The sequence below is a fragment of the Haliaeetus albicilla genome, chromosome 13 (genome assembly GCF_947461875.1).
Source record: "Haliaeetus albicilla chromosome 13, bHalAlb1.1, whole genome shotgun sequence".
Classification (NCBI taxonomy): domain Eukaryota; kingdom Metazoa; phylum Chordata; class Aves; order Accipitriformes; family Accipitridae; genus Haliaeetus; species Haliaeetus albicilla.
In genome coordinates this window covers 10,971,216-10,996,431 of record NC_091495.1, presented here as the reverse complement: position 1 = coordinate 10,996,431, position 25,216 = coordinate 10,971,216, and the positions used below count along the sequence as shown (strand labels likewise).

At 36.6% G+C, this 25,216-nt stretch overlaps 1 protein-coding gene across 5 annotated transcripts in view; it reads right to left on the bottom strand.

Moving 5' to 3' along the window:
* Positions 1–25,216, bottom strand: part of USH2A (usherin) — a 394,137-nt gene that overhangs the window by 246,021 nt on the left and 122,900 nt on the right. For all 5 annotated transcript variants that reach the window (XM_069800131.1, XM_069800130.1, XM_069800132.1 and 2 more), the window contains exon 22: positions 5,507–5,637. In XM_069800131.1, coding sequence (XP_069656232.1) covers positions 5,507–5,637 — 131 coding nt within the window. The remainder of the gene's footprint in view (positions 1–5,506; positions 5,638–25,216) is intronic.

The following is a 25,216-nucleotide window of genomic DNA, read 5'->3' as shown; positions in this document are numbered from 1 at the left end:
TTGTTGACTGCAGCACCTGTCTACAGGAAGGGACCCAAAAAAGAGGTGTATTTATAGGACAGTATGAAGATGCATGTTCTGTCCCTGTTAACCTGGTATCAAAAGGACTTGAATTTTTAGTTGAGCAAGTATAATACATCTATGAAGGAAAAGGTCGTACCAAGAGATTCAGGGTGGCGGGGGGGGGGGAGGGAAGGGTAGTTATTGAGGATGTTTTTACCGTACAAGGGATGCTTGTAAAAATGTTTTTAAATTTAACTAGAATTTTTACCTGGTTTTATTAAAACAAAAAAATTATAATGATATGAGGGGGTGAATTCAGAGACATCCATGACAAAATACAGAGAAATCTTTTCTGAATTGCTAAGAGGAATATAACAGATGTGGTTGCCAAACTAAATCTCAAGACTGTAAACAACGAAAAAAAATAGCACGTAAATTCATATAATGATGCAATAAAAATAAAATTAATGTATTTCAAGAATTTTCCTGAGATTTATATCCAAATAATCATCTAACTTTCCAATAATTCCTCTAATATTGTCTCAGGACTTTATACTGTACTCGAACCCTGTGGGAACTCGAAGTTATTCTGTTGAATTGATGAAATAGAATTGTCCTTTGTAGCAAGCAACTACTGAATGGAAAAACATTTCTTTGCATAGGTACTACATAATATTAAAGAATCATGACTTCTGCAGCTACTTTATGGCCTGAGACAGGCTTCAAAAAAACAATTTCCAAAAAATATATAAAAGAAAAATAAGTTTCCTTATAATTTGGGGGTCTAGCTTGTTACTTTGTAGTAGCAAACCAGACAGTTCAGATTTTTTTTTTTTTTTTCCAGATCTTCTAGCACTCTTTCTGGCTCAAAGACCTTAAAGTTACGCACACAAAGAATACCTGTTGATAAAAACAACCACCTATTGCGATTAATACTAAAATCCTTTTGTTAAAGTTTAGTATTCTGCCTTTAGTGATGTGCATCTATTAGAAATTGCTTTTCAGCATATAGATTTATGAACAGAGTATACATTTTACAGTACATTTTGAATTGGAGACTGTCACTGTGTATCTTATGTATGAAAATATATAGGAAGTGTACATATCTATATGATTACAGAAAAAATAATTTCCCACGAATATTTACAGCATGTTTCCTACTCCATTCAGCCAACATCTTGGTACTGAGGCAGTTTGTACAGCAGTCCTCTGTCCCATGATAACAATACAAAGCTATGTATCTATACATACTAATGTGCACTTTTTCATATACTATTTTTTATTGTCTTCTCTCCTATTTCAACATTTTAATATTTTACAAACACACATTTCATTATCGTAGTTTAATAATTAAAACCAGAACTGGTGTCATGCCCAATTAATGTGCCCTGCTAGCATGCCCATTAGTTTTTCCATTAGTGAATTCAACAATACTAATGGGATTACTAGCATGGGATGCTAATTGGGCGTGACATAAGAAACTGGCTTACTTCTTAGCATACCCTTGCTAATGATGAAATTAATGAGCATTTTATTAAATGCTGTCTCATCAAAGTGTACTTAGTTAGCGTTAAAATTGTTACAAACGATGCTGCATTCTAAAGATCAGGTGCCTGAATAAGTGGTTCTTCATATTGTTTGGCAACAGTCTAGAGCATTAACGGTTTTATATATCAGAAACCACATTTATTTGTAACCAGTTCAATCTGGGACCACGCTACCACATGTGCTAAACTGTGCTTAATTTTGGGGGGGCAAAGTGAGAAAAAAAGATGGCGTCCAGAGTTCAGCATGCACTGCATTGGAGGCTTCTGTACGACATTTTATCCAGAACTACCCAAGTGACTCAGTGATCACATTCAGGGATCCTGTTGTGAAATGGCTTGTTGTGCATTTTGGAAATCACACATAGGGAACCAAATCTGGATTAGTTTGCTGAGCCATACAGTAAGTCTTAATTTTTAGTAGCTCTCAGTAATAACTAAGTAAAGATGAATCTCTGTGGCTCTTCATGCTGATGTTTACGTTCATGAAAATACAAAGGAACATCACAAATATGGGTCTTCAAAGATACTGTGTAGGTGCCAAAGTCTGAATGTAACTACACTTCTCCCAGTCAAGTTCTTTCAATGCCCAAACTCCTACCACTGAGAAGATGAACAAATACTAAAGTTTTGCCAATGCCAAGCAGCAAGGTATAGTTGGGATCATAGCTAGGTGTTCTCTATCTTCATTTTGGGGGGGGAGTAACATCTCACCCTCAGCCTCCGCATGAACCACAGGCAAGAAAAGTATCTTGTGTTCCTCTTTTTTGCTGTAAAGTTTAGTAAATGGATCATCTTTTAAAATGCAAAAGTTGGATTCAGTTCCCTCCATACTGCGAGAAGAATTCCAATACTCTATCCTCAGACTGTCCTAATCACCAAGGAAAAAGGTGCTCCAGATTGGCCTTAAATTTCCACTGCTAGTGATTTCACTTTGTATAAAATATTCAGCGCTTCCCTGGGAAAAAGATTGAACAAATGACCTGTAGCCACTGAGACATAACTATAAATTCAGCTAGAGTTGCCTGTGTAATTTAGGGTTGGATGAAAAGGCATTATGATGAGAAGAAAATCCACAGAGAGGTGAAGGTTTGCAGGCACACTGGGTTAGGAGGAAGGTTTATGGAACAACTTGATTATGCAGACAAGACTGAGGAAGACATCTGTTAGCAAAAAACCTCACGCTTCCTGGACCATGAGTAGAAACCTGCAAAGAATGACAGTAAAACAATAAGGAAGGAAAAAAGAGCAGCTAGACAATACAAAAGGGAGACAAAAGAGATAGTCAGACAACAGCTAGATGAATAGTGGTGTACATGAAGTTGAGAGAAGTACGAATGGACAGGAAGAAAAGGATTTGAAATTAACACTTAGAGAAGGAAGAAGTTAGGCTACTGAAGACTCCCCACTAAGAAGACTTGGCAGGAGTATCCCTAGAGCAGCTACAACAAAGAGAGAATGCGCTACTGATCATGAGCAAAGATACATACCAGAATCCTGAAAGGGACTAAGGGTAAAAATAATTAACCTGCAACAGGACACAGCTGGAAGGGAGCACAGAACATTACACCATGCTGCTCTAGATAAACAGCAGCAGAGACACAATTGTCACCAAGAAGAATTTTTGCCATTTTTAAGAGAAGAGCACAAAGGCAGGGCCATAAATGCTTATCATATATGCCATGACCATAATTAGAGAAAATAATGCATACAAACTGGTTGGGAAATCATATGATGTTAATAAGTAGTAATTAAAGCATTTGCACACTAATGCAAACTGTTATACGCAAATGAAGGAATAAGAATTGCTGCTACAGAACATGATAGCTGATGTTATAGGATAGGAATGGCAAATAATGGCAAAAAGAAAAAAGACTGAAACTATGTAGAAAACATAGAAACAAAGGTAAAGATAGTAAGGTAGCACAGCATATTAAGGATAAGAAGAGTGAAAAATTTTGATAACTGAATTTTCACAGGCTAAAGTTTTTGAAAAGGATACTACAAGAAACATACTGATGTAAGCCACAGTACCCTGCTTCTGAATCTGAGAATGCACGGGAATCTCTTCCACGTTATTAATGAGAAATTAGAAAGCATTAGCTTTCAAGATAGTAAATCAAATGTTAAGACCTACACTATTCCTGAATGCCTTGAATGACAGGAGTTTTTTTCTATAACAGTCGCTGAAGCAGCAATATAGGCTATTTTAGACTTTATAAGAGGGAACAATATGGAAGTTATGATCCTAAAAATCAGCATGGGACAGAGTTGTCCAATTCAAATGAAACAGAAAGATAAACAAGTAATTTGTTAAAATTCAATATAGTAACTATTGAAAATAGTAGCTGAACTGAGAAGGTCAGGGGACTGAATATGGATGAGACCTGCATTTTTTACAGTTAAAAGACAGGGAAAAAAGAAGAAGTATAAGAAAAAAGCCTCAAACCAGCCACTGTCCCACCTGTCCCTCTCCCCCTCACCCCCAAATACTGTGAATCCAAACAAATACATCTTCCAGGGAATGAGTCCAACCCAGCTGACATAAAGCTAGTTCAGAAGGAGCAAATCTGCAAGAAGGTCTAGGAATACTATTTGAAGCACTAAAATGCTCGTTGAAAGATATCCACTCCCATTAAAACAAACAACAACAACAACAAAATCAGACTATTACACCTAGAAAGATCTTGCAAATGAAATAAAAATTCCTTTTCAATTAAGTGAAATTGTAAGTGTAAAAGAGCTAAAACAGAACTAGTACGTATTAAAATGTGGATGAGAGCAACATTAACAACAATGTTAAGCATGGTGCCCAAAAAATCGAAGTACACACTGACTCAGTTTGCAACAAGGAAAAGAAGATGAAGTCTGTGTTTAAATGCAGTGCAAATAATAGACATTTATATCTTAGGGTCAGAAGTAGAATTAATGTTTTCTAGCACAGGGATCACATATACGCTAGCCTCTGCAGCACTACGCCTCCTCTACAGATCCTCCAAAGCTGAAGAGGAGCTTCACTGCTGCACAACACCTCTGCATGTTCATGGAGCACCAGTGCCTGGACCATGGCAGAGCTCAGGAAGCAAAGGTTAACAGTGGATCCATTAAGCATTTCTCTTCAACCCTCCGGAGTAGTCGACACAACACCAATCACACAATTAGACACTGAGGTATGACGGAAGGTATGGCTGATATAGCAACCAGGCATTCCAGCAACGCGGAGGCAGCAGTGACCTTACAAAAAGGATGCACATATATGGATACATATGATACCACATTCTGCCAACATCATTAGAAAATCCGATAATTACTTACAGTTTCTTGCATATTTATGAAATATAAGTGAGTCTGTAATGCTTTGTTATTCCACGAGGAGATCCAGTTTTGGGGTGGAGAGAAAACAGAAAATACCCAAACAGAAATGCAAGGAATGTGGCCTTATTTTTAATTTTGTGGAATTTATTTCATAATATTTCCCTCATTATTTACATCTGTGCTATGTTCATTATTACTAGACGTGAGAGACTACTTTCATCACATTAATGGCAACACACTGATTTCAGTAGGAAAAGACAAAGTCTCAAGATGGGAGGCTTAAAAATAATTGACTAAAAATATATTTAACCTTTATTTGCTAATTTAAAAACTAGTTCTGCCCACTTTTGAAATCTTGATACTTTAAGCTGTAGTGGTATTTGGTGGTACTGACAAAACAACCCAACTCATAAAAATACAAAAATAAAGCCGTGAATTGTGGCATATGTAACAAAAAATGAGCAAAGCTTTAGTGTTTCAGTGTTTCTCTCCCCCGAATCTCCAGTTACCTAACGGTTCTGAAGAGTCAGTTAACTTGTATCAATAATAATAATTAAAAAAATAATAAAAAAAGATAAGTATGTAAAGAAGTACTGAAAGAAATAATATAAGCTATTTTTATAGGATCCTGTCTTTTGTTGTACCTGTGGATCAAAAAGAAAGTAAGGACGCCCACTCCTCAGTTGAAGTGCAATGTATTCCTCTTGATTCCCAGGTGATGCAGAGAAAAAAATCAAACCATCAGGTTCCTGGGTTCTAAATTTCACCTTAATACCTGGTTAGGAAAAGCAAGCAGATGGTTAATGTCAAAAATGGTTCTTATGCATTCTAACAGTGTATTTACAAACAAGAAGTTGTTTTAAAACCAGCAGTAAAATGGCAAACCAAAATCATGGCAGTTTTGTTCACCTAAAACCCCTGCCAGTCATTGCAGAAGTTTTACTAATCCAGACTGAATCAGCCTTTGAGAGAAATATCTGTGATTTCAGAGCCCTTACCCATCTGTAAATAAGATATACAATTATGACTTATGCTGTTCAGTAACTTCTTTCTTAAAAAAAAAGTAATTCAGATATTAGCATACTATTCTAATAGTTGATGGTTTATATGTGGATTTTCATTTGTCCCTTAACATTTCTATTGGTAAAGTAGGAATAAGGCTCCTGCATGGAAGGATTTCTATGAAGAATAGTGGGGAGTTGGTTCCAAAAGATACATAGATATACACACACACATATTTATATGTATATTTTTAGATATTCTTTTATAAATACATATATCTAAGTGCACAAAGAACACCTGAGAAGAATAATTTTTAACAAAAATTGGAAATATCCTAGGAATAACTGATGAACTAAGCTTAATTAAGAACTTTCCAGATCATTATCAATAGTCCTCCATTTGGCTTCTGATAAAATATTGTCTCAGCACATGAAATATCATTCAAATGACATACAAGGAAAAAAAACTTAGGTTTTTTACATTACGTATCAAAACAACAAGCTAATTAAACAGCTTGTAAATATTGGAATATTGTTGTCCAAGGTATAAACTTACTCAGTAACTATCTAAGGACACATTAAGTAAACAATTCATACATTATGTATCCAGTTTCGAGAAGTATAATTATGAATAAACAAGTTTTGGGTAACCACCAATCTTTTAAGATTATAATGCCTTTCTTTTAAGCTACAGAAACAAATAAGAAAATTACAAAACCATACACCCAATTTAGCCCAACTTTTCTAACATGCAAATCCAGATATCGCAGGCTGGGTCTGTGGTGGAGCCATGCCTTTACTGTACTAATTTTTTTGCAAAGGGAAATGAAAAGGCAGCGATAGCAACATCTACCCATAATATGCACTTCCATAACATTTCTACATAAAATGTTTTTTACAGAACAGGATAATTTATTGAGTTTTACCCAACTTCATCAAACTATTCAGTCTTTTCACACATGTTTTCCCTATCTTATGTCAGGCAGAAAACAGTGAGAAAAGTCTTCCTTGTACACAGCATCTATACCTTTAAAAATTTAAAAAAATTATAATTCTGATACACACTGACACTAGATCATGCTTGTTAATTACCTATACCCATAAGAAATACCCTTTGACACCATCTCCTAATCACATAAATGTTTTCATGCAAATCACATGATACACTCACAGATACGAAACATATTCTCTAGGCAATGAAAATCAGTCATACTATTAAAATACCTGCAAAAAGCAGCTACATAAGTAACACCCAGCAAACAAAAAACTCAACAGTGTCCATACTTAAGGAAAAGCATAGCTTTGCCCGACTCAGAAATAACCACTATTGCTGTACTTTGAGGTTCCAGGTACTTCCAGCAGCAGTATCTGCTGGAGAGGCTGAGACTGATGGCCTCTAATCCCAGCACTGGAGAGCACAGTTAATTTAACAAACTGCCAGTATTTTTATTGAGCTGCCAAAAGGCATTTCTGAAGACCAGAGGATCCCTCCTCACACCTAATTCAGAAGGACAAATACAAACAAAATAATTGAGTTTCTGCAAAACCACCATTATTTTATAATGTTGTGTTAGAAAATATAAATTAAATCATTCATAACCGTAATATTGCAGTAATTCTAAAAGTCTTCAAATGTTATGCAGGAGCTTTCTTTCCTCTTTGGATATAGAAGAGCCTTACAAACCTTAACTCCTGCCTGTAGAGCTACCATAGCTTCATATAAAGTATTGATGAGTCAGAACCATCATTTTCAGTCATAGCCCATACAGCAAATTCTTCCAAATTTATTTGCTACCTATTACATAATTCAGAAAAGGACTCCGTCTCTTTAAGTTTAGGTATCTTTGGAGTTTCTCATGAGATAAGGAAGTTCATATAAGCTAGCTCTAAATAAATACTTTCATACATCAATATTTTCTTGTGTTTCTAGAACTGAGTGCAATGGAGAAACCAAATATTAAGCAAACTTCTGCCCCATAGATAATATTATCACTGGAAGATAAGAACTTGTGAAATTAATATTTTACACAGGATCATACTAATTAAAAAAAAAAAAATCTGAAAAGATTTCTCAAGTCCAGGTTGGACCTCATGGTCAAAATAAAACATAGCCAGAAATCCCATTCAGACTTGTAACACTAAGTGTATGTCATTTTTCTGCCTTATTGACACTGAGCACTGAAAATGGACCTTACTTAACCTGAACACAGAAAGCTTTCCTTTGAAAATCTGAAAAGTTTCAAAGAACTTGAAAACCACATGGGATCACCAGAAAAACCTTCTTTTTTGGGGCGGGAGAGGAGAGTAGAGGAGATTTTGCAGGAAGGTTTCTCAAAGACTTGTGTCTACTGTTTCAATATGCATGTCTAAAACCTTAACTTCAATGTTAAATATAACAGATAAATAGAAACATAAATAAAATAGTGACATTACAATTACTTCTGTAATTTGTCATATACTGAACCTGCATCTCAGCCACACTACTGATGCTACTAAATCTTGGATGGAAAACATGACCATCTGTGGGGCATAGTAGGAATGTACTTTTAATCAACTGAACCTTGAATTGCAACTGAAGAATTCACCTAACAGGCCTGTTTACGTGACAAAAATGATTGGTCCATAAGGAGTTATAATTTCTGGGGTAAAAAACAACAGGAAATTTTACTACAAATTAAACATTAAAGTACCTCATTCAAATAAAATCTTTAATTCCATTTCAAATTACAGCTGCAATTGGAGAAGCTGTCAGAATTCCTTTAATTGTAAATAATTTCTTCAATTTCTGTAATTGAATTTCTTTAATTATAATGGCATTGTACAAAACATAATACAAGCATTGTATACAGTGAACATAAAAGACAAAAAGAAGAATACAGATTAATAAAAGGGCAAGTAAAAAAATTACTAATATTAATGTTTAATAGTAATATTTAATGTTTTAAAGTGTCCCACAGCGTGTTAGAGCAGACTAACCTTCGTCAGGATCTACCTAGTTTCAACTTACGCAGTAGCGGATTGTAATCAGGTTTTTATCCTAGTTTCAAAGATGGCACATCCAGGTTAGTAGAGGAATGAGGATGTGAGTGATGAATGCGGGCATTTTAAAGGCATTCAGCTGAGAAGCAATATCAGCATGCTACCCTGTCAGTGCACACAGTTTTGAGAGTTCCTTTTAGTAACAGGCTGATATTAAAAGTAAAAAGATGTACTCACTACAATGTCAGATGAGTCAGAACCCAGTTTTTTATCTAATACAGAAAAGGCATAATGAGCGATTTTTATAGCACCTCTTTGCCTCCCTCATGTAAGTTTAGCAAGTCTAAGAACTTCAGCAACATTCAGCCTCAGATTCACGTCTGGATTCAGATTCTTCTGGCGCAATTCAATATGGCTTGCAAGATCTGCACGAAAGTATTTAACAGGCAAGAATGTGCTCTTGAGAGGCTGGCTGCAGTTTTTGCTTAAAGCAAGTTTACAGAGCACACGGGGTTATTTTGAGTTTAGAAAAGGAACCTGGTAGTCAGGGGAAAATATTAATAAATTAGAGCAGCTCCCATATTAGCATAACATATACTAATAATTTATAATTATTACAGTAATAGAAATCACTTCTGAATAATGCTAAACATTTTTTCTTGCAAAATAAAAAGTTTAAAATCGTTTTTGTTTGACCAAGAAACTATTCACCCAGACTAAAGGGTTTTGCTTCCTGTGAAACATCTTTCCAATTTAAATTAATTTAATTTAGTTTTGGGCTTTTTTGTTTTTTTTTTAAATCAGCATTTCAAAATACAAAAAACATTCACAGTACTAAAAAAATTGTGTTTTGACTTTTTGAAATTTTGGAAAGAGGAGTTGAGGGGAGAATGTAAGCAGAGGGGCAAGGTAATTGAAGACGTCTTTCACAATAACAGCTGAGAGATTTCAGCAAAGTGGCCTACTTAAAACTAATCTCTTTGTCCCATCACTCAGCTAAAACACCTGTAAAGTACCTTTCTGTACAACTGGACGTTCAGAGTCCAGCTCAAAATAGCCAACAAGTATAAGTTATTAGACTCATTAAATACATAGAATTTGCTACAAGTCCCAGAAGTCCCATGCCCCTTCACCAAAACCTATGTATTACCACATGGACAAATCTGTCCCAAAGTGTCAAGAACAGCCACATAAATGTATTTCCAACCTGGATGTGGTCAGCAAGAATAGTGTTAGTTTAAATTTCATAAATACATCAGATCCCAACCCATATCCATAAGATTAAAAAGAATAATAATTGGATACCCTAGCATATTATGGACATTTTCTTTGTGGACTTAGGAAATTATAAGAGGAAACCAGTGTACATTATGATTGGAAAACATAAGAAAACCAAACCTGCCTAATATCTGGATAATCACAAAGCATTATTAGAAATGAATTTTGCATAATCTGTGAAGCACATCCATTTTCAGTGCAATTTCTCCCAGAACCATAGAATTGTACAAACACAATTTGCATTTCTATTCTACTTATATCATTATATGAAATGGTGTAAATAATTATGTAATGTACATTCCAATCAAATGAACAGAAAATTGTTGGCAAAGAAAGCGATCTCTTTATGCTTACTAAAGCCCTTATTTGTGCATAACGCCAACTAAAATGAATAGAAATTATATGTAAAATTTTGACTACAGCATTAGGCTCTCAGCAGTCCCTTCAAGATGACAAACGTTAAGCATTTACTTAACATTAAGACTGTGTACAAATGCTTTTGCCTAATCAAAGTACATCTTCCCACAGAAATCATAAAACCAAATTTGTTTTTAACTGGGGAGCGGATAAATGGGGAGTAAAGCTCTCAGTTACCATACACTTCCATTGAATTAATATTTAGTCATTATTCTCACTGTGAGAGCGATTCTGCATGCTACATGTCATTACAATAGCAAAAACACATTTTAAATTTTTTTTTTTTTTTTTTAATAAGAAAATGCACCTTTCAAAAAAATAAGGAGACTTCACAAAAATGGATCGGTATTTAAAGCCATTTCACATAATGGACAGTGGAATTGGAGGAAAAGAAGGAACTCAGAGAACGCTTTCCTGGACATACTCATGAAGATCCTCTGCTGAATACAAGGAGTTCTTCATACTTTGTGATCGCCTATAGCTTTATGGATTTTGTTGAGAGAAGAAGCTGGAAAGTATTCTTCCCAACTCTGTCCAACATCTTTTGTTGTCTTTGGTACAGGAACAGGCTCCATCTTTTTCTGTTACCTTAATGTGTTTGAAAATATTTTCAAAGTGCATCATCACAAACATGACACAGAGTTAGTAGTTCCATTGATGAAGTAAATGCTGTTCATTTTTAAGTTGCTTTAGTTTTTAGTAGAAATTTAAAATACATACTTAAAAGTTTTATATATATGTCCATACTCATATGTACACACACATATATACTTGTACAGGCAAACACACAAAAAAATTTTCCCAAACTTTTTCCGGACTGTAAGTGGAGTGTCCAATTGCAGGTCAGCAGCCCCTTTTCTTTTGTGATGATAGTAAAACCAGGAGAAGCTAAAAAACCATTGCTTTTAAAATTAGACTGTGCAAACCCCCCATATTTTGAAAAAGTCTAACTTTATTCAGAATGACACAATTCAAAGACTTTTTATATACTCTTAATACCTCAAACTGACAAAAAGCTAAGTCAAACTACAAGGTTGAACAAGCATAAACACAGAATACGATGACTGATTGAAAGGGGGAAATACATAACACCTCTTTTGGAAAACAACTCTCAGGCAAAATCCGAAATCCTCTCGATGAGAGCTGAGTATTTCTTTTACACTAAAATGACTAATTTGATACCTGTTTTTTCTTATTTTGCTTGCTACCCCATTATACCCACTCCTGGTAAAACAAACAGGACATTTTAGCTTTAATCTTCTTACTACATAACCCAAATAACTTCAGTCATGTTTGCATTAATGCTGCATTAATCATGTTGTTGCGTATTAATGAGTTTTCAGGCTATGCTAATTACTGTCATAGATTCTGCAGCAGCCCATTAAATATACAAATTACAGAATTAAAGAGCCAGAGCTCTTCATGATTAATCTTTAAATGGAGAAAAACTAATGATGTCTGTACAAAGTTTCTCTCCACTTTTGGCTGACTGAGCCCAATGAACAATCAATTAGAGTATTTGAAGAATAAGAATATGGCACATACTAAAAGATTTGTTATGCTGTTTCTCTATGCAGAAGACACACATTTATAAGTTTCTATCAAATGGACTTCTGTAACATATTCCAGACTTTAAGGTCTCCCAAAGTGTTGCACAGGGGCAAAAGCTATAGGATATTCCAATTCATTATTGCATACTCATAGGAAGCTGCTGGTTCCATATGAACATAGTAAATCAATCTTCTCCTTTTAGCAAGGACACAAGTCCTGCTACTCCCCTAGTAAGAAAGATTTACAGCAAACCCTGGTGAAAAGAAAGCTAAGATAAGTTTACAGTCATTTGATAAGATTTGATGTATTAGTAGCACTTTATCCCCTCACTTACAGAGTGATGCTTTTTCAGGAATAGTGTAATACCTAGTGGTTAAACCAAGAGATTCAAAATTAGGAGACCTTGAGTCTGTACTCAGCCAATGACTGAGGTATGTCACCCAAGTGCCATCATTTAAACCCCCTGCCTCCATATTCCTTCCTGAAGAACGGTGGCCAATATCACTTGTGTAAGGCTCTGTAAGGTTTGAAAAATTCACTACTGTTTTGTTCTCCATAGCCTAAAAATACACACAAAATCAGCAAAATGCACACATGGATTCAGAAAAATTACCTAGATGCTAGGTTTTTACTGCCATTTGGGAAGCACTAATATATCCCAAAAAGGGTATTAGCCTTCTCCAAACACTGCGTATTATGCAGAATATCATGAGACTTCCCTAAAGAGCAGATTCTCAGTCTGTATCAATATTATTCTGCACACCAATAGCTGCAGTTTAGAATTAACTGGGCCATTCCAGACCTGTCCAATCAGTTCTTTGTACCATGGAAAAAATAAATAAACCATACTTTATACATCAAAGATTTTGTATTTATACAAAACAGTTCTTAAAAAAAAAAACCTGCTTAGAGCAAGATTGATCATGGCATGAGAATACTCTCGTAAGAAGATAAAGTGAAAAAGACTGGATTGCTGCACTTAGTGCACAAGGAAGAGGACATAATACAAGCATATGAGATTGTCTAGGAAAGGCAGACAGGGAGCAGAGAAGCCTTCCAACACACAAACAAGACAGGATTCAAGGGAAGTAAAAGGGAAGTAGTTCAAAGCAAAGATGTACCTTTTCACAGGTACTTTACAACTTCTTAGTGAGAAAAGAAACATAATTCGGACAATTTGCAAAATATTGACAGAAGAAGTATCTGACAGTATAGCAAGACCCAAAAAGAACTGGAGTCTGACTGCCTAGATTTATCTAAACAAATAAATGAAGGCCTCAGAAAAACACATATGAGAGATCAGGGTGAAACCTGATAGGCAGATGATACCATTATCTCTTAGCATTCCTCTGCCTTTGGAGTCAACATCCAGTTGTTTACACAGATGTTTAAAGCAATATAATCATTAAAGAAACTAGTGTCCTGACTCAAATTCATTTAGTAAGCAAGTCTAGGAACAGAATTCATAACTGTCTTCCACTTGTGTACACTGGGACAGTATACAACAAGCATACATCCAACCAGCACTATTTTTTCCAAGTATAGCTATCAGAGCAGAAATAGTAACTGTAATCTGGAAACTCCAGGAGTCAAGTCCAGCTTGGGGTAAGGATCAGCTGCAAGTTTGTTTCTGTGTGGCTCTTAATATTGAAGTGACATATGAACAAAGAGGAAACATCAGCCCAATATTCTGCTAATGCTTTCTTTGATGTTATTGTCCAACTTGAACAAAATTTGAGAAAAATTGTACTCAAATATGGCCTCTCTCAATAATACCTGTAATCTTTATTTTTATTTATCTTTACATAGGCTAGGAAAAAAGTTCAACAGGCTCTGATTTTGTTAGAAAAGGAAGAAAGTCGTTTCTAGGACTAAGAATCCTTTATGAGCAATTTCATGAATTCATACTATGATATTTAAAGTATGGAAATAGAGGCAAGCATTCATCTTCATTTCAGGATAAATTCTTTAGAGAAAGAACTGTATTCTGTTACCCGTATGTGAATTAGTGCATAAAAAAGGTCATCTTATGCAACAAGGGTAAGGTGGGAGAGGCTTCTAGGTGCTAATGCAATGCAAATCATAATTACTAGAAATATGATGACAAGAAGAATCACTTCAAAGATTTACAACAGTGCAATCTATAAAAGGTCAACATTACAGTGAAATCAGAAATGAGCTGGAGGTCAGTAGTTGTAAATAGCACTTCAATTATAAGCCTTTAGTTAGTATTTCCAGCAGTAATACAAATGTAACACTGCACAGAGAGTAATTTAACTGATCAAGGGAAAAGAGTAAGACTAGAACTGAGTAAAATGCAAATACATCAAAATTAAAGTCAGTGTAATGATCTGAAACACAGCAAATTTAGACAACAGTGCACAGCCAAGGCAGAACCCCATCACACAGCATCACAGAAGCTGGAAGCACAATAAGGTGCAAATCCTGCAGCAAGTGAAGAAGATTATTGATTAGACAGTGTACATACGGAACAGAAGAATCACTAAAATAAGATAATGAGTGTCTTGAGGAATACTACAGGACAAAAATGGAAATGTAACAAGGAGGGGGAAAAAAAAACCTTTTAGACAGAAATACAACACCACAGAGCAAACACTCAGCAAAAAGCATAGTTTCAAGTTACAAACTCAGCAACAAATGCTACTCATGGTAGAACTGCAAAAAAGCTAACAACAGATCCAAGTTAATGCAGAGTTTTAAGGTAGACCAATAAACTGCAACAAAACTGCCAAATCAAGACTTAACTGAAAGGAATATGTAATATTTTCATCTAGTAGTATTTGTGGCAGTATTTCCCCTGACTATTATTGACATAATGACCTTTTCCAGAGGAAGCCTAAAACTGGTTTTATTTGCAGGAACTAAGTTAACAAGAGGATTTCAATGAAATGATCAGGTGCAAGTTGGCAAACTCACTTCTCTCATATTACAGGGGAGTGTGTTAGACATACCATGACATACCTGCTGACAGTGAACAATTATTTCCTCAACCTCCATCAGTGTAGGTAACCTTAAAGGTTCACTCATTGCCTTCTAAGATATTTGCCACTTAATGGAACTACACCTTAAAAGCGCAGCAGGTCCTGCTTTGAAAGAGTTAATAATATTCGATTACGCTTTGTTCTGTTATCCATGTGCCCCTGTACCGAGGACCTGCACACTCTGTAAATTAAGCACTTTATGGGGTTTGGCATGAAACGTTCCCTGAAAACGTATCCAAACACTTTGTAGCACTTACACAGAATATTTTACTTAGAATATGAACCACAGGTACCAAAACAGTCTGGCGTCTTCAACACCGCAAGTTCAGTTTCAGTGAAAGCATCGCCCTTACAGATCAGGACAGAATGGAAACAGAAAAGTTCAGCCCAACCTCTCCTGCACTGGATGTGTAGGGTTAGCTGTAATCCTGAAAGATGCCCTTGGCCCTGATGTCTTTAAATGACCATATGATTACAAGGCATGAAAGTCAACAGGACAAAGCTAACATGCTGGCTCTGTTACTGTAAAAATAAACTACTATGCACAATCTACAATATGCAGAAAAGAGAGGCAAGTGCTGCATGGGAAGCTGAGAAATCCAGCAATTTTCTCTTAGAAATTACTTTAGCGTATGTATGACCCCTGCTTACTCTCACTAACGTTTCCAAATGCACAGAAGGAAGAATCACGCATACAGCAGTCCCAATCCCTGACCTGTTTTTGAAAGCAGAACTGTGGAGGGAGGTGTTCAGCATCAGCTGCTGTTACCATTTCCTTTTTCTTTTGTGGTGTGACAGTGTAAGTATATGGGCCAATAATCAAACAGAAGATTTCATCTTATTTATCATACATTAAGGCCATATTCACTAAATTCACCAACCTACTCTGCTCTGCCCAGCTTCTGTAAAGAATGTGCCACAGAAAACATGACCCAGTGTGGTAAACCAGCTGTGGCGGTTTCATCATCAATTTGTAATCTGGCTTATTCCCAAGAATCAAACCTCTGCACTCACTATAAGACTTAAGCACATACAGAACCATAAAACAAAACTAGCATGGTAATGAAATAGCATTTATCTATCAGCTGGATAATCACACACTATGAAATACTTCCCAAGTAATAAATACAACACAAACCCTCCCCCTCCTCTGGTTTTTAGAAAAGCAATACAGTAGTATGCAGTGGACATGGAAAAACACTCCTGTACTACATCCAGTAATACAGCTAACATGACAAATACACCTCACGGGGGATAGATATAGCCAGATATTATGCTAAGTCCTGTGTGCAGTCACCTACCTGGGCAACCAGGATGGTACATAATAATGCTGGCAGTAGAGGAACAGAGAGGTAACGTCTTCCTCCTACCCAGGTGGGCTAGCAGCTCCTCAGCTGATTTGAGCTGAGATTTTCACTGTGTGTCCGGATGCAAATAAAACGTAGTAAGCCAACTGATACACAAAGCAGCACCAGCAGCGATATCTGTTGGCATTTCAGTGCTTTTCCATGTACAGTAAGGAGTTCATGATTTTCTCATGACTCTATTCGTGCTTATTTCTGGATCAGCTTTTCTACTGATTGCACCAATGGATGGAGTTCAGAATTTAGAGATACACTTATTTCCTCCAAGTATTGATTAAAGACATTTCAATGGCATGAAAAGCCATATAACTCAAGCTGTAGGGGCTTAAATAAAGGGCACAATTTACACAAAGATTTGACTTGAGGCAAACGAGAAAGTGAAGAGTATAGAAAACTATAATGACAGGAAATTGATATAGCACATTTATTAAATACTGTCATAATTCTGTTTGCCCAATGTAAGTTAAATTGCAACACTAAACAAGGAATAAATTAAACTGCTGTCCTGGTTTCAGCTGGGATAGAGTTAACTGTCTTCCTAGTAGCTGGTACAGTGCTGTGTTTTGAGTTCAGTATGTGAAGAATGTTGATAACTCTGATGTTTTCAGTTGTTGCTCAGTAGTGTTTAGACTAGAGTCAAGGATTTTTCAGCTTCTCATGCCCAGCCAGGGCACCTGACCCAAACTGGCCAACAGTGTATTCCATACCATGTGACGTCCCATCTAGTTTAGGAACTGGGAAGTGGGGGGCAGGGATTCGCCACTGGGGGACTGGCTGGGTGTCGGTCGGCGGGTGGTGAGCAATTGCCCTGCGCATCATTTGTACATTTCAATCCTTTTATTACTACTGTTGTCATTTTATTAGTGTTATCATTATCATTATTAGTTTCTTCTTTTCTGTTCTGTTAAACCGTTCTTATCTCAACCCACGAGTTTTACTTCTTTTCCCGATTTTCTCCCCCATCCCACTGGATGGGGGGGGAGTGAGTGACCGGCTGCGTGGTGCTTAGTTGCTGGCTGGGGTTAAAGCACGACAACTGCCAAAGCACAAGGATTAAAAAAATAACTTCCATAAAATTTCCCTTTGCTGCCTTCTATGTACGCGTAGCTGATACTGTCTTACACTTGGACTGTAAATTCTTTAGGGCAGATGCTGTCAACTTTTTGTTCCTAATACAAGAGAGACATGTAAAGATTTAAAATTCAACCGATTTTATTAATCTAAATAGAAAGAGATAAGAACAGCACTGAAAAATACTTTCCTTAATTTATTTCACATAGCATGATGTCATCTAGCCTCCATATATTGTGATATTTTCAGGCAGTTATTGATTGATCCTATGTCATCTTTTCAGAATTTTAATTCCTTATGAATTAAAGACCACTTTGCTGTATCCTGCCTTTGTGTTGATTTTTACATTATTGCTTAAAACATGAGTGATTACAGAATACATGACTGACTAATTCTGAAAGATGGTAATAAGGAAATTTCTCCTCTTCTGCAAAATTCACTGATATTTTTTTCCTTTCTTCTCCCTCTCCCTTTCTCTCAAAGTATGAGACTTTCTGCAACACCGAAAGTCATGATTGATTACAATATTATCACAGATTAAATAAAAAAGTGGGTGATTGGACATACATTACTGAGAAGTACAAGACTATATTCTTTTGTTTCCAGTGTGACCATTTTTGCATCTTTACCACTTGTAGTGCCTCATAGAAAGACACTCACATTCAAAACAAACAAAAAAAGGCAACAATGCTTGCCCACGTGCTGTAACAATGGCTCCAAGTCACTTCTTTTTCTGTCCTCTGTGTTGTCTGAGGATGCAGATGACAGCCAGCTTATTCAAAATCCACTGATTATTTTAAAGTTTTGCTTGCGATGCTAGGGCAGTGTAAGGGAAAGGGGAAAAAATTCCTCACCTCATCCTTAACAATGCAAAAACCTTATTTATAGATGTACGTAAAAACACTAAATAAAAAAGGCTCTACAAAATATTCAATCTAAACTGTGTTTTGCTACCAAAAGGGTGAACTGTGTAATTGTAGCAGCAAGGCATGTGTAGTGTAAAATGGCGTAGCCTTAGAGGAAAGCTGGCCAATGGCTCTTGAACAGCACATGGCTCTCAGCTATATGGATGCAGGAACCCTGCTGCTGCATCAAGCAGCTGACAGCAGGGCTTTCGGGCACGGGGACTGCCAGTTAATCCAGATCCCAAAGTGCTCCAGAAAGGAAGTGTTGGACTGACTACTAAGGCTGACTCCAGAGTACCCTGAAACCTTGTACCCAGCTCAGCCCTGTCCCATAGGAAGAGCTCTGGGGAGGGACTGCTTGTGAACTATTAACATATTTCCTCCCATAACATGCAGTAGGAATCCTGAGGCTCTTAGGTGTAGGAAGATGTCAGTCGGTGGTTTATAAAGCCAGGAGAACCAGACATTTCTATCTTAAAGCAACCTTGAGCACTGGCCATTTCTCAGGCTGGTGGCTGTAGTTGGCGGTCACTTTGCAATTCTGCAGGAGTAGTGCACTGCCCTGATTTCCACCTCTGACATATCCCTGGACCTTTCCTGCCTATGTGAAAGGCAGAAGGTCTGGCATAAAACCAATTATGCAGTCTTTGCTTCACCCAGGATTCCCATTCAGCTCATTTTTCTCTCTTAGCACATGCAGCTCAGTAGCATAACCAAGTTTACACAGGAATATCCTCATTTTTTGAAAATTAACGATGCTAACATGACAATCTAACATGGGTTTGGAATAAGTAGCTCAAAATGGCATATTTCAACCACTGAGCTGGAACAATTTGGGAGAAAAAAATATAAAACAGACGGAAGAAAGAGTAAAGAATTCTAAAGGAGGAAAATCAATGGAAGAAACACCTAAATTTGAACGCTAGATTGCAGAGGCAGTGTCTTTATAATACATTTAATCTTTTAAAAATACCTCCAAAACATAATAATTGAATGTACAAATTGTTTGTACAGGAACCTACTCTGAACAGTGCCAAAACGTTCAAGGAAGGGATGATTTTCATCCCAAGATAAAACTCTCTTTTCTCCTTCTACAATGCAGTAAGTCTTCCCAATGGTAGGCATTCTCAAAAACACTTATCCCCTACCCCCTCCTTGAATCTTCCCAACAAGGTTTCCCCCTGGTTCCCAATTCACTTAATAATTTATTTACAGCTCAAAAGATACTATCTGGGATAGTTGTACCTGCCAGCCCAGCCTTCATTTTGTTCATCCAATTATGAAGGTTGATGGGAACAAAGACTGTAATTTGTGTAAATAGATTCCCCCTCCTCCCTTCCTGTCTCTGCAACAAGACACTGAACAACTTGAAAACGCATAAAATAAAATCCCTCAAGGGCTAAAACTCCGCTACACCAAGAGAATGTATTCTGTTAGTGGTAGCATCTCTGCTGGTGAAGTTTCATTTTTAGCAAATCAAGAAACTTTTAAAGTTAACCAGAGTAAAAGAGCATTATTAATTACCAAGCCTGAAAAAATATTTTATATAAAAATGTGACACTATTTACTATTTAACCAACTTTTTTCTTTACTCAGGAGAAAATATGAAGACACACTCCTCTTTAAACATCGGTTGTTATATAACTCTAACTACCCTGGAATAACAACACTAATCCTAATTTACGTCCATGGTCAGAAGCAAAGGTCAGAACAAAGAATTTTAAACAGACAGGTGTAGATACGAAGTATCAGGTCAAATTTGGATTATTTCCTCTTTTTTTTTTTTCTTTTTTTTGATTCCTCCCTGAAATAGACAGTGTATTCCTTTCTGAACTCCCCAAGAATACCATTCTATACAGCACCGAAGAGTGCCAGCAGTAAAAGTAACAATGACTCTCCAAATTAAAGAATAGAACAGCAATATATTTCTGTAGTTCCCCACCTTGCCTAGTATAGGGAAATATGCTACAACTACTTGCTTGTACAACTTTGCATAGATTTTATAGGACAGCAGAGAAAGACACCTTAAAAAGCATTCAGAAAGCAAAAGGCATGACCCCCAAAAGCCCATTTTTCCCACAATTAAAACAAAGTAAAGCCTCTTTTTCCAACAAATAAAACAAAGTACTCCATAAGAATAAGACCAAAACAGAAAAATCTCTTCCGCAATGACTATAGTAAGCACAATATAATTTGCAAAAAGCACTGAAAGAATTTTGAAGTGGGCATATAGAACACTAAAGGAAAAGTGGAGCTCCACAGCAAAAATTTTAGAAATCTTGAGTTATTCCGGCCAACATATTTTCAGGGAATAGCCTTGTTTTATAATCTAAACCATAATCATAACCACAGAAAGAAAATAATCACTTCTTAGCAAGATAAAGACAGGACTTTAGCAGCAGCACAGGTAACAAGTTAGTTTAATAAATAAGAGTGCAAAACCATAGAGTGCTTTATAAGTAATGATCAATGTTTAAAATCAATGCTCTTGCAAATTGGAGCCAAAGCAAAGGGGCTAGCACCACAGTAAGATGATCCGGTTGATGTATTTTGGATCTGCTGAAATAAATCCATTTATAGGAGCATTTGCAGGATGACTAAGTTAAAAGAGCGCTGCAACAGTCAGGCCTGGCTAAGGGAACGCCTCCTCCTACTGTCAATATTTCAAACTGATAAAGAGCTGACCAAGTGCAATCAGTGCTGTGATGAATAAAAGAAAGCTTGGGACCATTAACATTAATGGGACTTGTGTGGCTAAATGCTCATATATTGTACTGAAAATTTACCCGATGGACCAAGACGGGTTTGGGGTTTTGGTTTTTTTTTTGCTTCTGCTTCCTCTTTTCCCTGCACACTGTATACGATCAGTTTAAAAATATTTGCAACATAATATAAACATCTTAAAATAACTTCATATGATTAATATCCCATGAGTCTCTAAGGGGGGGGGGGAGAATTACAGAGCTCACTCTGGCTACCTGGAAGACTTGAGAAAATAGAAATGTCACTTTTATAAACACAGATAAAATTGGCTGATCTAATATCTTCAGGCACAGAGCCTCAGCCTTGGGGCACAATGACAAAGACTCTAGCACCTACCATCTACAACATGTATTAGGGAATGGTTAATAAACTGGTGCCCTATCAGACCTGGATGAACTTTTGTGGGAAGACAGAAATTCAGATCAGCAAGTACAGTCCTATGAGCATATATATCCAGGATATAACGTGGTTCAATAGTTTTGATTTGAAACATGGCAGCCTGTTTTTCTTATCATCAATATTAAATACCTATCACATACCCAGTGCTGTACCAAAACCAGATAGCATAGCTTTTGTCTCAACCCCCTCCTGCAATCTGAAAAACACCTTGTGGTACAAAGGAAGGCCAAGGGAGCATGTTTAGGGTTAGAGTTTGTCCTGGTTTTGGCTGGGACAGAGTTAATTTTCTTCCCAGTAGCTGGTATAGTGCTGTGTTTTGGGTTCAGTATGAGAAAAATGTTGGTAACACACTGATGTTTTCAGTTGTTGCTAAGTAGTGTTTAGACTCAGTCAAGCATTTTTCAGCTTCTCACGCCCAGCGAGCAAGAAGGCTGGAGGGGCACAAGAAGTTGGGAAGGGACACAGTCAGGACGGATGACCCAAACTGGCCAACAGAATATGCCATACCATGTGATGCCACGCCCAGTATATAAACTGGGGGGAGTTGGCGGGGGGAGAGGGGTGATCTCTGTTCGGGAACTAACTGGGCATTGGTCAGCAGGTGGGGAGCAATTGCATTGTGCATCACTTGTTTTGTATATTCCAATCCTTTTATTATTATTGTCATTTTATTATTGTTACTATCATCATTATTATTTCCTTCCTTTCTGTCCTATTAAACTGTTCTTATCTCAACCCACGAGTTTTACTTCCCCCCCCCCAATTCTCTCCCCTATCCCACTGGGTGGAGGGGGGAGTGAGCAAGCAGCTGCGTGGTGCGTAGCTGCTGGCTGGGGTTAAACCATGACAGAGTTGTTCAGAACATGTTGTTCGTATTGGTATATATTTATAGCATAATTGGGTAAAGTGAGTTAATATTTTGTCCATATACCTATTTAATACAAAAAGTTTTAAGAAAGAATCTGATACAAGATTTACAGCTGTGTGAAACACCTATGGGAAGTTATTGCTATAAAGAAAATATTTAAAGCTTTTATATTGCCTTTTAGCTTCAGCAGAGCACTCCCAAAGAAGGTGGAATAGTATTGAGAGAAGGTGTTGAGCAGGACAAAAAATTCTCCTGACAGGGAAAGAGACCTCTGTCTGGCAGGCTCCCCAGACAGAGAGAAAAAAAAACCAAACCAAAAACCTTAGTAGCAGCACAAAAGACAAGTAAATGTCCTTTATGACTTCAAGGCTTACCGTAGTTCCAAGGAATTTAATTTTTTTTTTTCCCAAAGAGGAGAAAAAAACCCATAATTTTACACAATATAAGACTACCTGGCCCAGTGTTGAGTTATTTTTATTTCTTAGCCATGTTGGCACACAGGGATTCTATTTACTTTAGTACCTACATTATTTTAAAATCAAATGTTATATTGGAATATGCTCCTGCTATAGGCATTTAGAAATAAAAAGATTCACACATGCATATATCTGCCACTCCACTCTCAACTCCTGCAGTCCTAAAATGGGATCATGGTAAGGCTTCAGGTAAAACTTTCAAGCCTGCTGATCAGTCCCAGCCTTTACTTACCATGTCATTTTGCCTTTGACCAACAGACTAAAAAAAATAGTGTGCGTGACTGAACAACAAGGCTGGGATTAAGCTAACTGTAGTACTGCATGCTTGCACAATTAAACCTATTAGCAATATGCAACAATATAAAAATATAGAAAGCTGACAGAAGAATTCTGAAATTACAAACAAAGAATGGGTCATAAACCTGAAGTAGAGCAAATATGAAATGAAAGAATAAAATGCCTTTTCAACAGACAAAGAATGAACAAATTACTTCAAAGTAACAGTTTTACAGGTTTTACAGGTAATGAACTCACAAAATGTTGAGACTGAAAAGACCATTGCTGTGCTTAATTATCAGTCCTACTGTATCATCAGCTTCTTCATGGACACAGTTCAAAACACCAAGTTCCAGTCATTTCAGCACTGGCTGGCAGAGACAGCAGCATACAGAGACCTGCCTTCTTCCACCAATGGCTAGCAAGGAGATTATGCCACCGCTACTCAGGAATGCACCTGGTCATAACAACTCACACCTTTATGACCTTAAGCAAGAACAAGATACAATATTTTAGCTTACATACCAAAAAAAAAAAATAAATTCCAGAATGCAGTAGCTTTATTTACACTCTCTGCCACAAGCACATCATCCCATTTGCTCTCCTTACTACACAGACTCTCCATAGAATATTAGGTCAAACGTAAGGTTCCAATATTAATCTTCATGGCCATCCATGGAAGTGGTTCAAGATATCTCAAGAGTGCCCTTCTCATTATGTTGGTGACCTCTCTGAACAACTGCTGTTAGTTTCAAGGCTCACCAGAGCAAGACTGAACTCCCTTTGCAAGAAAGATAGAGGCCCTGGAACTCATTAGAGCAGCAGATCAAAATGATCACAAATTTCATAGCTTTCTAAAGACAGCTTAAAGCCATATCTACTCAAGCTTTCCAAAGTCATACATTAAAACAAAAGAGAGGAGAAAAAAAAAAACACCTAAAAACATGTCCAGAGAAGAATGTTAGGGAAGAGGTAAAAAAGAAATAGGTACATGAGTAGTGAGGAAAAAGATGAGAACAAGTTAGCTGAGTATTACCATGCTTTGGAAGATACTCAGCTGCCACCTACAAACTACAATATTTCAATTACTATTCTTACCTAATACATTGATAGGAATATTGGTTTAAAAAGTTGCACAAAATGCACGTGCAAAAAGTGCACATTGTTTAAAAAAATATGTAAGAATAAGAATTTCAGATCAGTTTCCACCCCAAATAGAAGAGCAGAAGTTTGCTACTCTGAATTCACAGTATAAAACAGACTTAAAAACCACAACCAATGACCTAAACCTTCCTCCCGAAAATGTCCAATATGTGTAGCAAACTAAAAAAATAAAGAAAAGCCAGGCTTTCCCCACTGAGTAAAACTGACTCCAAAATGACGACCTGCCCAATACAAAAAAAAAAAAAAAAAAAAAAAATCAGGTTGACGACCCAAAATTAGTTATAAGTTTAAAAATGGCATGTATTGTATAAAAGAATCTGTTTCCAATTCTAAGTAAGATTATTATTACGGATTTCCAAAATTTTTTTTTACTTTGCTTGCAACATCTTAATACAATTCTAAATTCTGCATATTTTTAAAACCAAATAACTGTAGTAATATCCAATACAGTTAAGGCCAGCCTAGATAGCAATAGTTGGTGATTACCAGATCAAAGGCCTTACTTAAATCAATAAAGATAGCTCCTGTACATTGATTACCATCCAACACTATAAAAATATAATTGCTTACCTTGAGAGGAGCAGTACAAGTGAAATGAAAAGGTCATAAAAGGTCAATAATTATTTAAATTAAACTTACATCTTCCTTCATCCAATGGACCAGCTCTAGCACACACCGAAATGGTGGTGATTTACCAGTTTAAAGAGACATATTAACATGTCAGCAAAGGGCTTAGCAGTAATTGGGTCAGCAATTTTAAGAAGTCAAGGTTCCAGGTTGTCAGCTTCTCCATTTATGCTCCCAATTAATCTTAAGGTATTATAGATCTTAAGTCAGTAA